At 49.7% G+C, this 12,983-nt stretch overlaps 1 protein-coding gene across 1 annotated transcript; it reads right to left on the minus strand.

The window, feature by feature from the left end:
* Window positions 1-106: 106 nt before the first annotated feature.
* Window positions 107-6,108, minus strand: LOC138824347 (cathepsin F-like). Its single transcript, XM_070018173.1, has 14 exons — window positions 5,820-6,108; window positions 5,503-5,601; window positions 5,201-5,285; window positions 5,047-5,108; window positions 4,867-4,942; window positions 3,709-3,822; window positions 3,458-3,603; window positions 3,272-3,368; window positions 3,109-3,189; window positions 1,477-1,596; window positions 1,339-1,403; window positions 1,141-1,231; window positions 728-786; window positions 107-647 (listed from the first exon to the last, which is right to left on the minus strand). Exons 1-14 carry the CDS (start codon window positions 6,030-6,032, stop codon window positions 573-575), a joined length of 1,383 nt encoding a protein of 460 aa, XP_069874274.1. The 5' UTR covers window positions 6,033-6,108; the 3' UTR covers window positions 107-572.
* Window positions 6,109-12,983: the final 6,875 nt, after the last annotated feature.

The raw sequence follows: 12,983 nt of genomic DNA on the forward strand, positions 1-12,983 counted from the left end.
TTTTGGTTCCTGAAACAGAAACTAGTCCCCCAGGGCTCCTGCGAAGGACCAGCTACCCTAATGGGCCTGCCCCTCCTTGCTCCCCAACATTTACACCACACTGGGAACCAGGACATCTCTTTATTGCTGTTAGTAAAGGGTGATTACAAGTTCCCTAGATGTAGGACTCTGTCCCCAAATCCAGGGGGACCAGAAAATAACATTGCATCAGACAGAGGAAAGCCAAGGCAGGAAGCCAGAGCCTGCTGAGGATGGAACTGGGTTGAAGTCTGGAATACTTTCCATTCTTGCTCCTTATCCTATGCCCAGGGTTCCTGACCCGACTCTGGCTGCCACAAAAAGCACCCAATGACCCCAGGATCCCCTGAGCAACCACAATTCACCAATGGTTCAGCCGAAGAATGGCAGGGTAGGAGTAGGGTGGAGGAAATATGGGGCCCAGTGCAGTCTGCTCACCCTCTTGAAGTACCCAGTGCCTGTTTCTCAGCCAGCTGTGCCTCCTGGGGAGGGGCCTGGACATAGGGGCCAGGAAAAGGGCTCTCTACTCAGCAGGTCCTGCACCAATAGCTTCCTCAGATCACCACTGCTGAGCTAGCCATGGTGTTCACACCACAGGCCCCGGACCCACGATGCAAGTAGTAGTAACCCTGAGAGGAGAAGGGGCCAGTTAGAGGGCTCAGGCAGGATCAAGGCTGAAGGGCCAGGGGCCAAGCAGGCCAAGACTCACCTTCTCACCCCAGTCAGCCCCCCAGCTGTTCTTGATGGCCCAGAAGGGAATCTCAGAGCCTGGAGAGCAGTGTGAAGCACAAAGGGTCAGGAACCTCCAGTTCTCTAGGCAGAGCCTCAAGTACTTTGCTCCCTTCCAATACCTGCGGTGGGCCCTACTGGGTGGCACAAACTAGGAAAAGACCAGAAAACAGGGAGGCCTACCTGCCACCCTCATAGGGGCCCAGTACACCTCTAGGGAACAGCATTACTGTTCAGCTTCCCCCAACACTAGCTTTCCCATCCACAGAGGGGATGCTAGGCTAACAACAAGGTTTCTAGTCATTTCCCAGAGTTTCCTCTCAGAGGGCCTGAGGGACACTCTGCTATCCAGCTCCTGCCTGCAGTCCATGGGGGATGAACAGTGGAACTCACGGTTGCCATAGCCCACAATCAGCACAGCATGATCAATGAACCAAGGGCTGCAGAGGGGCCGGAGTGGGTGGGCGATCCCGTGGCGGTAGAACTGGGTGGGGGGAGGGAAGGAGGAGAATAAGGAGTAGCCAGCTCTGAGGAGAAGCAGGGAAGGGGTGGGCAGGAGCTGGAGCAGGAGTGTTGGGGTCAGGGTCTCACCTGCATGCCAAAAGCATTGATGGCGACGGAGATCGGGCCCTTCTTAGCCAGCCAGGCTGCCAGCTCTGACAGGGGAGGATGTGTCAGGGGCACATGGGCCCAGACCCCTCGGCCCGCCCCTTCCCCCCTGCCACTTACTCTGTTCATCCTGGCTGAGCTCCACAGAGTCATTGATGTAGACCTTGGCCTTCTGTGCAGTGAAGTTGCAGACCTGCCGGTGACCTTGATACTTATAGTCATCCTCGGTCTCCAGCCCTCCTGGGGGATAGTGGCAGTAACAAAGAGTGGACCCACTGGGCACCGGTAGCTCACACCTATAATCCTAGCTATTCAGGAGTCTGAGATCTGAGGATTGTGGTTCAAAGCCAGCTGGGCAGGAAAGTCCTTGAGATGATCATCTCCAATTAACCACCAGAAAACCGGAAGTGGTGCTGTGGCTCAACTGGTAGAGCACTCACCTTAAGCTGAAGAGCTCAGGCAGGGACAGTGCCCAGGCCCAGAGTTCAAGCCTCATGACCAACCAAAAAAGAAGAAGAAGAAGTGGATCCCTGCTGATCACTAGTCCCCTTCTCCTAGCTAGATGTGTGCTGAGCCTTTTGCACACAGGCCTTGTGTCCCTCATCACCCATCCCCCACCCCGCAGACTATAGACCCTCCACCTTGAGCCATCTCCTCAGTCCAAGGGATGACACTGCTAGGATTGGAGGAAGTGGGGCAATAGTAATCAGCAGACATGGGACTACACTCTCAGTTCTGCCTCATGACAGCCTGTCTAGGCCTCTTGACCTTGGCCTGCTTGTCCTGCTTCAGCAATCCACTCCTAATGTAGCTCAGACTCCTACCACACCTCCAGACCAGTCTCTGTCCATCCACATTTGTCCCTTGGGCCCTTTATCCTGCCACTACAGCCCACCACCAAACTGAGCTGCCAACACACCTTAATTAAGGATTAAGTGTATGGCTGCCTGGTTTGGCAGTATTACAAAAACACAGACCTGCCTGGCACCACTGACTCATGCCTGCAATCCTAGCTACCCAGGGGGCTGAGATCCGAGGATCCAGGTTAGAAATCAGCCCAAGCAGGAAAGTTCTTGAAACACTTACCTTCACTAAACTACCAAAAAAAAGGCCATTTAAGAACTAGAGCACTAGTCTTGAGCAAAAGAAGTTTAGGGGGCTGGGAAGGTGGCTCAGTGGTAGAGTGCTTGCCCTGAATGCATGAGACCCTGGGTTTGATTCCTCAGCACCACATAAACAGAAAAAGCTCAAGTGGCAGAAAACTAGCCTTGAGCTGAAGAGCTGAGGGACAGTGTCAGGCCCAGAGTTGAGGCCCCACAGCCGACCAAAAAAAAAAAATTAGGGACAACATCCAGGCCAATTTCAAGCCCCAGGACTGGCACAAACAAAAACAAAAAAACAAAAAACCCACAGACCTCAAAGCAGTAAGAACACAGATCTCCACAACCCCCCTTCCCCCCACTAAGTCCCTTTTATGTACCAGGACTTTACGTCTATTTTCTCTCTGGAAATTCAAGGCAATCATATAATGTGGTCATGGGATGCCCCATTTCATAATTCAAGTTCATGTGACTTATGAGCCAACAGAGGCTGACAGATCTTATTTGTCTAAGGTCTTTAGCCAGTAAGGATCAGCTTTAAGACTGGATCCCAGTTCTGTGTGACAACTCCTCCCACCCCCAGCTCATGTCTCTCCCCCTTGTACAAGGAGGGGTGGCACCTGCTATTCCTCCTGACTCCAGTGATACATACCCAAATCCTTTATGGCTGTGTAGGCATTGGAGGGCAAGCCTCCTAGGCAGGCCTTGTCCATCTTGTCACAGTCCACGAGCTCTAAGAGACAGAAGGCTGGTCCCAAGGAGCCCTCCAGAGGGGCTGCTAGGCTGGGGACGGAAGGATGGAGCAGAATGCTCACCCTGCTCTGAGAGGGACAGCAGGGTGTCCTGCTTCAGGAACCACTGGCCCTCCACATTGCCTGTGACAGAGAAGGCCCAGCAGGAGCCGCACATGCCCTGCAAAAGACAGGCGAGGTCAGGGCTGGACCCCTTCCTGGCAGCCCCATGCACAGCCCATGTCCCACTCTCCCTTCTAGGGCTTCGACCTGGTTCTTGACTTCAGTGACAGCCCCCTTGCTCCTCCAGTCAAATTCAGGTGGTGCAGATTCATCCACCGGCTTGGCTGGGTTCATCTTCTTGCCAGACATCTCATGCAGGAGTGGATTCAGATAGATGGTATGGAACTCCTCTTCTGTGGGCAAAGGTGGGCAGAGCACAGAGGAACATGTATGTTTAGCTCTCATGAGGGGCTTGGGAGAAGATCCTGTCTCTCCCAAGCTCTGGTAACCACCCCTACCTGTGAGGTCACTAAACTTGGTGATCCCATACTCAGCCGTGCCACGGTCCAGGGCCTGGATCTTCTGTGCTTGTATCATGTTTTGGGAAAAGATGGACATGCGCAGCTCGAGTTCTGAGGACCAAGGAGCAGAAGAGGTGCTGGGACTCCAGGCAGATTAGAGGAGGGGAGGGGTGATAAACACTAATGGCAAGGGCTTCCCTGGGAGTAAATGTATTCTGAATGTTTTTTTTTTTTGGGGGGGGTCAGATATGGAGCTTGATCTTTGGGCTTGGGAGCTGCCCCTGAGCTCTTCAGCTCAAGGTGAGCGCTCTACCACTTGAGCCACAGCACCACTTCCAGTTTTCTGGTGGTTAATTGAGGATAAAATGTCTCACGGACTTTCCTGCCCAAGCTGGCTTTGAACTGTGATCCTCAAATCTCAGCCTCCTGAGAGCCACCAGCGCCTGGCTTGGCTCTTTTTTTAAGGACAGAACCCTGGGGCAGAAGTAGGACTAGGGAAGGAGAACAGATGTACAAGTGATGAAGTAGCAGCCAAAACCAATAATGATAACTCCCAAGATGTAAAATGGGGTCTAAAGGGCATCATCTGGGGCCTAGAGAATGTAGCTCAGTAATAGAGCACTTGACTAGCATACACAAGGCCCTGAGTTCAATCCCTAGCACCACAAGAAAACAAAAAGGGCATCACTCAATAGAGATCATGAAAACTATCTGATTTCTGCCTTACTCTCCTCTGCCCATAGCTGCTTTTTTTTTGGGGGGGGGGGTCCAGTCATGGGGCCTGAACTCTGGGCCTGGGCGCTGTCCCTCAGCTCTTCAGCTCAAGGCTAGCACTCTACCACTTGAGCCACAGCGCCACTTCCGGCTTTTTATTTTTCTGATTACGTGGTGCTGAGGAATTGAACCCAGGGCCTCATGCATGCAAGGCAAGTGCTCTACCACTGAGCCAACTTCCCAGCCCTGCCCATAGCTTCTGACAAGGAAGACCAGATAGGAGAAAACAAGTCCTTGGATAGCTGCCGGTCCTGGAAGGCTGGATAAGACCTCTGAGATGTACCACCTCTCATGTCCTTTCCTTCCCCCAACACCAAGGCTCCAGATTGAGAACGGGTTCTTACCTGATTGGGACTTGTACAGACAAGTCTGGATGCTCACCTTGCCTTGTCTCGTAAGTCTTGTTATAGGTGACAACGAAGTCCCTGAAGAGTGTAGAAATCTTCGAAGAAAGGGCCTGGAAAGGCAGAAGGGTTCTTTACAAGGAGTTCTGTTCTACTCCACCAGGTAAAAGGAGAAGGGAAACAAGCAGCAGATGGCTTCCAGGTAGGGGCTCCTCACCTGGGATGGATGAGCTGCTTTCATCATTGAAAGGAATGTGCCGAGAGTCCCATTTCTGTAGTCTGGATAAGAGTGGAACAGAGAAGACATCAAGGCTGAACTCTGAGTGAAATCTGATCTGGGCTATCCCAGCCTCCTTGGGCTATCCCAGCACCTGTAACCTTGGTATCCACTGGACTACATTCTCGACTCAGCAGCATTTGTTTTCCTTCCTCTTTCAGGACTTCGAAACTGCAGAGCTGGTGGGAGGAGAAGCCAGTCTGAGGGCTGGGAACCACCCATCCCCAAGGCAATCACCGTGGAGAGGAGTTCGCAGCCAGCACCACCACCCCGATCTTTTCACGGCATCTTGGGTCTGGTCCTAGGGGCCTGCAGTGTGACTCAGGGTGGAGCAGGTGCCGCCTGGGACCCCCGATTGGCTGGAGGTGGGGAAACACAGGTACTCCCATCACTTACTAGGGTGCTCCTGGTCTCGGGGAGCTGGCACACAGTGGGGTTGTTGCAAGGTGCCTCCTCCAGGGTGGCCTCCAGGGAGTACAGCGAGCCGTCGCCCGCCTGGATGGAGGCGCACGTGAGCCGGGCCCAGCCACCCCCTTCTCCGCCTCCCCTCCTCCTTTGGATGCACAGCCCGTCTGTGGAACCCTGCCCCGCCCCGGTGTTCAGAGGTTGCTCTCTCCACCGTCCAGGACCCTACCCCAAGTCCAGGCCAAGCCTCCTCCATCCCTGAGACCAGGCCCGACGCCCCGGCCCCCCCCCCCCCCGCCCGCCCTCACCCGGCGGACGCGCCCGCGGACGGCCCCCAGCACGGCCCGCGTCTCCGGAGTCCGGCCACGGTTGTACATCTCCAGCGCGAAGCGGGCGGGCTCCAGCAGCTCGGGGGCCGGCGGTCCCCAGGCCTGCGCGTCGGCCACCGCGGGCCCGGCCGGGCGGGGGGCCGCACCCGGGAGCAGCGCCAGCAGCCACAGCAGCCGCATCCAGGGGGCCATGGCGAGGGCAAAGCCGGAGGGCCGCACGCACCGACCCACGGGCGCGCTGATCAACCGACGGGGAGCGGAGCCCACGGCCAGAGGGGCCAGCGTCCCTGCGGCTGCCCCCAGGCAGCGGGCGGCCAATGGGAGCCGGGGCCCGGCGCATGCGCGCCCGCTTATTTACGCGCAGCACGTGGGGCGCGTGGGGATGGGGTGCGTGGGTTTGGGGCGCGTGGGGATGGGGCGGGGGGGGGGGGGAGGGCGCGGTGGCTGCCCGGAGAATAAACTCGTATTTATATGGTGAAAGTCGTTTCCGGTCTCCCTTCAATCCTGTGAAGTAGGTGCTGTCTCAATTTACAAGTGAAGAATTAAAAGGCTGCAGAGGTAAATGACAAAAAAACACTCTGATAGAATTCATCTTAAAGCTGCCCCCCCCCCCCGCCTGATTGATTAGCTACTCAGGAGGCTGAGAATATGAGCATCGTGGTTCACAGTCAGCCTAGGCAGACTTACATCTGCAATTAACCAGCAAAAAGCCAGAAGTGAGCTGTGACTCAGTGGCAGAACACCAGCCTTGAGTGGAAAAAGCTAAGGGACATTGTGCCCAGGCCCTGAGTCCAAGTCCCAGTACCAAAAACAAAAGCAACAAAACAAACAAACAAAAAAGCCCTCTTTCCATCTGTGAAATGGCCAGGGATGATCCAGATTCCGGTTGTGTGATGAAACACAATCATGTAAACATTTCCTTCTGGCATTCAACTTTAATATTCTATCCAGAGCTATCGGGGTACTCCTCCTGAAAAGAAGTAGGGGGAAAAATCCCCAATAGTTAAAAAAAATCCACTGAGGAATAAAAAAGGATTATAAGGGGCAATATCTGCTACAGTACAGAAGGTAACAGGAGAACTCAAGAGGAAAGGGAAAGGGAGGTTTTAATTTTTAATATGGAGAAGCTGACATGAGCTGCTCGGATATTTAAATGCGTTGGTCTAAATCTATTGGTCTTAAGAGACTGGAGGCTTCAGCTCACTGGTAGATGTGCTGTTGTTATGAGTCTTTTGTCTATTCCAGTTAAATGTAAAAGATAAATTTTGTTACAGATATCTGCAGATATGTGAAGCACGTAAAGCATGGGATTTCAGAAGGGTTTATTTCAGAAAATCCTTCAGACTGCTTTAATGCACAGGCAAAGCACAAGCTCTTCCTTCTACATACCCCTCCTCCCCGATGCTTTTCTGGCTTTACATTTTGCCTGGGTCTGACTTCATTTTAGTGTCAGCAGTTTTCACAGGAGGCATGCGCAGTTGCCCTAGGCATACTGCTGTGTTTTCACAACTCATGGTCTAGTGGAGACATGAAAGGACATTCTCATAGTTATTCCCAGCTGGGAGAGGGCAAACAGGGAAGAGTTGGCTTAAGGGAATTTTGGTCTGGGCTTAGAAAGTGGGGAGAACAGATGTTGAAGATCACCTAGTCCAAACCTAACTTTTTATAACAGCAGAGGTTTAGAGAGACAAATGCTATTTCTGATAAACAGAAATAAGTGCAAGTGCTGGGCACCCTGGGGCTGATGCCTGTAATCCTGTCTATCAGGGATCTGAGATGTGAAAATCATGGTTTTGAGGGCAGCCCAGTCAGGAACGTCTGTGAGACTCTTATCCCCAACTGACCACCAAAAAGCCAGAAGTGGAGCTGTGCTCAAATCGTAGAGCACCAGCTTTGAGCAAAAAAGCTTACGGATAGCAACCAGGCTCAGAATTTAAACCCACAATATCTGCACTTAATTAAATGTGTGTGTGTGTGTGTGTGTGTGTGTGTGTGTGTGTGTGTATTAAAATCCACCAAAAACTATTTGAAAAAAGGAGGAAGGGAGTAATGGGAATATGTTGGAGGGGATGAATTTGTTCAAAGAATACCGTGTGCATGTATGGAAATATCACAATGAAATATCTTTATACCACAAATGTATGTGGATTCTAATAACCAATAATAATAACAATAATAATGACAAAACTAAAAAATGCCAAGCATCCTGTAGTCTTAGATATTCTAGAGGTTGAGGCAGAAGGATTATTTGAACCTAGGCATTGGAGACAACATAGAGAGACCCCCACATCTCAAAAAATACATATAGAGAGAGAAGCCTCACAAAAAAAAAATCCTATGTTGGCAAATTACAATTGTATATGTTGACTATTGTACCTTCTTTACCCTCATTGTCACTTTCCCTCTTCCATTCCTGCCCACATCCTGGACAGGTCCTGTTATGGTAGGTTTTTTAATTATATTTCTTTATGATCTTTTTTTTTTGCCAGTCCTGGAGCTTGAACTCAGGGCCTGGACACTGTCTCTGAGCTGCTTCTGCTCAAGGCTAGAACTCTACCACTTGAGCCACAGTGCCACTTCCTGCAATATTCATGTGGTACTGAGGAATTGAACCCAGAGCTTCATGCATGCTAGGCAAGCCCTCTACCACTAAGCCACCTTCCAGCCTTTTTATGATCTTTAAGTAGTTTTACAAAAGAGTTATTGTTCAACAAATCAGTTTCTGAATACAATATATCTTGATCAATGTCACCTCTTTCCATCATTCTTCTCCTGTGTTTTTTTTCATATATTTTCATGGACCTAGGGATAGAACCCAGGGCCTCATGTGCAGAAGTTAGAGTTCTTCCACTGAGCAACACCCCCAGTTAGCCCTCGCTCTCTTACTTGGCTTTTTGTGTTCATTGCTGGAACTCCTCTTTCATCCAATGGACAACTCTGAGGTTGCTTTCCTAACTCGACTATTAGAAATCACGATGAGTCTGGGCACATCGCTTTCAGATCCTGATGTCACATCTTTTGGGTAAACAACCAGAAGTGGGATTGCTAGATCCCAGACATCTTGTGGTTCTCAGGTTTGAATTACTTCTTCAGGAAGGTGTTCCTGACCTACCTTCCCTGCCACTGGTGTGGCTCAGTGCCAATACCTCTGTCCTAGATTCCTAAGCTTCCAAACTTCCTCTCACACTGGCTGGCGATTTCCCATCTACCTGTTGTTTGCTTTCTCTTGCTTGCTGCTCTTAGCCCCTAGCACAATGCTAGATGTTCTGAAGGTCTACTTAATAAATATTTGGATAAACAAATGATTTCCTCAGCATACTCTGGACCAGATGTAAGGTTCCCCAACTGCTGTTCAATGCATGGCAGCTTACTTTGTAGGAGGATAAATGTTGTAAATATGGTCATCACCATCCTGGCAGAAGCATATCAGAAAATCCCTCTATCTTTCACCTAGGACCCCTAGCTATAACCATGCTACTTATCTACATGCATATACATTTTATCTTCTGAAAAGACCACTGTTAGATGCCTTCCATACATTTCCAATGTCATGGCCCAACATGGCCAATTTTTTCCTTCAAGCCAGTAAAGAAAGGCAGGGCTCCAGTGTCTCATGCCTGTAGTCCTAGGTCTCAAGAGGCTGAGATCTGAGGATCGTGGTTCCAAGCCAAACCTGGGCAGGAAAGTCTGTGAGACTCTTATCTCCAATTAACCACCAGAAAACTGGAAGTGGCGCTGTGGCTCAAGTGGTAGAGCACTTGGCTTGAGCTGAAGAGGTCAGGAACAGTGCCAAGGCCCAGAGTTCAAGCCCCACGATGGGGGGGGGGGGAGGAGAAAGTCAGTAATGGAAAAAGAGGCTATTACAATCCTATAACATGATCATGGGTACTCACAGAGGTCACCTCTGCTATATTCCATTGGTCAGAAGCATGCCACTGCCCCACCCACCTCATGGGACAGGGATTACACAGAAAGTGAAAACCAGGAGAAGGGATCTTAGGGGCTACTTCAGCATCCCCCTGCTTCTGGTACTCTCTAGAACAGTGCCTGGCACACAAAAATAACATCAGCACTAACAATGGCCAACATTTCATACTCACCAATGAGATGCAGAGCCACTATTGTTGAAATAATGAATGCTGGGAACAGAGTTAGAATCCGGTTCTAGTACTAATATTCTACTTCTCCTCAAACTGGCCTATGCATTACAGGCAAACACAACCACACCTGGCTTGTTACCAGGTTTTGAGAAGGTCTGCACCCTTTACAAAGGGGCAAGTGCTGTCAGGTATGAAAACATCTAGATGATTGTCCATTGTTCCCAGATCCTGGCCACAGAGAACTGACTTTTCTTGAACCAAAAAGGGTAATCTTCTGGGAATATTCACCTGAATTACGTGAGTGATGGTCTGAATTGATTCCAGATTGCCTGCATGCACCTCCTGCCTTCTTTCTGTGTATGTTCTAGTACTGGGGCAATGGAAGGCCCCATTCTCTCACTCGGCTCTTTTGCTCAGCAGTGGTACTCTACCACATAATCCACACCTCTACTCCCAACATTTTGCTGGTTATTTGGATATAAGGGTCTCAGTGTTTTTTTTTGCCCATCCTGGGTCCAAACTAGACACAGTGTTTAGATCTCAGCCTCCTGAATAGTTAGGATTACAGGCGTGAGCTACCAGTGCCCAGGCACTTTCTGCTTTTTGAGAATGATTGATAACTTACAGAAAGTTTACTTTGTGACTTACCTCAGGTTTTTAAATGGGACATTCATAGCAGTGAGGAAGGATTCTGGAGTCACAGTGACTTACCTGGATTGAGATCCTGTTTCTACCACTTCAAGTTATTCTACCTCTCTGGTCCATTGTTTTGTTTGGTGGTACACACCCCCCCCCCACACACACACACCCACACCCACACCCATACACGGGTACTGGAGCTTCAACTCAGGGGCTAAACACTATACCTTAGATTTTTTTTTGCTTAAGTCTAATAGTCTATTATTTGAACCACCATTCCACTTCTACCTTTTTCATCTTTTTTTGGTGGTTAATTGGTGATGAGAGTCTCATAGACATCTCTGTTTGGACTGGCTTTGAACTTCAGTCCTCAGATCTCAGCCTATGAGTAGCCTCTGGCACTCAGCTTGGTTTTTTTGTTTTTTTTTTGGGTCCAGTCATGGGGCCTGAATTCTGGGCCTGGGCGTTGTCCCTCAGCTCTTCAGCTCAAGGCTAGCGTTCTACCACTTGAGCCACAGCGCCACTTCCGGCTTTTTTCTTTTCTGCTATGTGGTGCTGAGGAATCGAACCCAGGGCCTTTGGCCTGCAAGGCATGCGCTCTACCACTGAGCCACCTTCCCAGCCCCTTGGGTATTTTTTTTATCTCACCTTGAGGCTAAGGACATTAGACCTCCTTGTATGTTTGAGAGTCCTACACATCAGAGAAATGTGCCATGTCCTTCACAAGCTTCTCATGTGCCGCTGGTTATTTATATCAAGCCATGTTTATAATTATCTGCACCGAGAACCTGAACTGTAAACACATAATATTATGGGCACAATTTTAACACAGGCTATATTTTCCAGGAATGTTATAACTTGTGTATCAGAGGAAGAATTTTCCTTGTACCAGTTCAGATCCCTCATGAAGGATTGTTCACCATTTCAGAACACTGGGTCTCTGGAAGCAGAACGTGTCTATCTGGCTGTATGTAGAGAAGTTCTAGTTCACAGTGATTCTTTGTTATCTCTTAGTATGATGATGAGTATATGTATGCAGGAACGTAGATTTATTTTTTTCTTTTCTTTTTTTTGGGGGGAGGCTCTGGTCTTGGGGCCTGAACGCTGGGGCCTGGGTGCTGTCCCTCAACTCTTCAGCTCAAGGCTAGTGCTCTACCACTTGAGCCACAGCGCCACTTCCGGCTTTTTTTTTTCTGCTTATGTGGTGCTGAGGAATCGAACCCAGGGCCTCAAGCATGCAAGGCAAGCGCTCTCTCTACCACTGAACCACCTTCCCAGCCCTCTTTTCTTTTTTATTTTTTTTAAAACCATTCCTGGGGCTTCCGCTCAGGGCTTGGGCACTGTCCCTGAGCTGCATTTTGCTCAAGGCTAGCACTCTACCACTTGAGCCACAGAGCCATTTCCAACTTTTTCTGTATATGAGGTACTGAGGAATTGAACCCAGGGCTTCATGCATGCTAGGCAAGCACTCTACCACTAAGCCACATTCCCAGCCCGTAGATTTCTTTTTTTTGTTTTTGTCGGTCGGAGGCCTTGAACTCAAGGCCTGGGCGCTGTCCCTCAGCTCTTCAGCTCAAGGCTAGCTCTACCACTTGAGCTACAGTGCCACTTCCGGTTTTCTGGTGGTTTATTGGAGATAAGAATTTCACAGAGTTTCCTGCCTGGGCTGGATCTGAACCTCGATCCTCAGATCTCAGCCTTCTGAATAGCTAGGATTACAGGCATGAGCCACCAGCGCCTGGCCCGTAGATTTCTTTAATGTAAATTGCTTCCATTTTGTTTTTCCTTGATTTTTTTAAATGAGAAGTGGTGTTAGGGTTTGAACCCAGGAAAATTTTCTTTGATTTTTTACAATGAATTTTATCTCTTCAACAAATATATGCAGCCAGGTACCAGTGACTCAGGCCTTTAATCTTAGCTATTGAGGAGGCTGAGATCTGAGGGTTGTGGCAGTTTGAAGCCACACCAGGCAAACAAATAAGACACTTTTATCTCTAACTAGCAAAAAGTTGGGTGTCCAGGGACGGGGGAGGAAGGAATACTTTTTCCTTGAATGGAAGAAGCTCAGCAAGGGCATGAGGCTGATATATTTAATTTAACCTTTTCCTTGCTAGGTAAGGGTTCACTACTGTTATGACTTCTTATTGTCACACGGTGGCACTGTTGAGATTTGATCCTGGGTCTTGGGCAGGAATCTCTGTACCCTCTCACCTCCTCTCTGCTAGGCACACCTCTTCTACCATAAAAAGACCAGGTGTGGGTTCAGAAAAGGATCTAGTGTCAATCTACTCAGAGTATTGCCAGTGGGTTTCAGTTAGGGCATTTCCTTTGCTGTAGAAACATGCCCCTTTCCCCAGAGGGCTTATTTACTGACAGATTTGAAGGGTTATCCCAGCTTTACCAC

This window comes from Dipodomys merriami, unplaced genomic scaffold, assembly GCF_024711535.1.
Source record: "Dipodomys merriami isolate MVZ:Mamm:240054 unplaced genomic scaffold, mDipMer1.0.p SCAF_128, whole genome shotgun sequence".
Lineage (NCBI taxonomy): Eukaryota > Metazoa > Chordata > Mammalia > Rodentia > Heteromyidae > Dipodomys > Dipodomys merriami.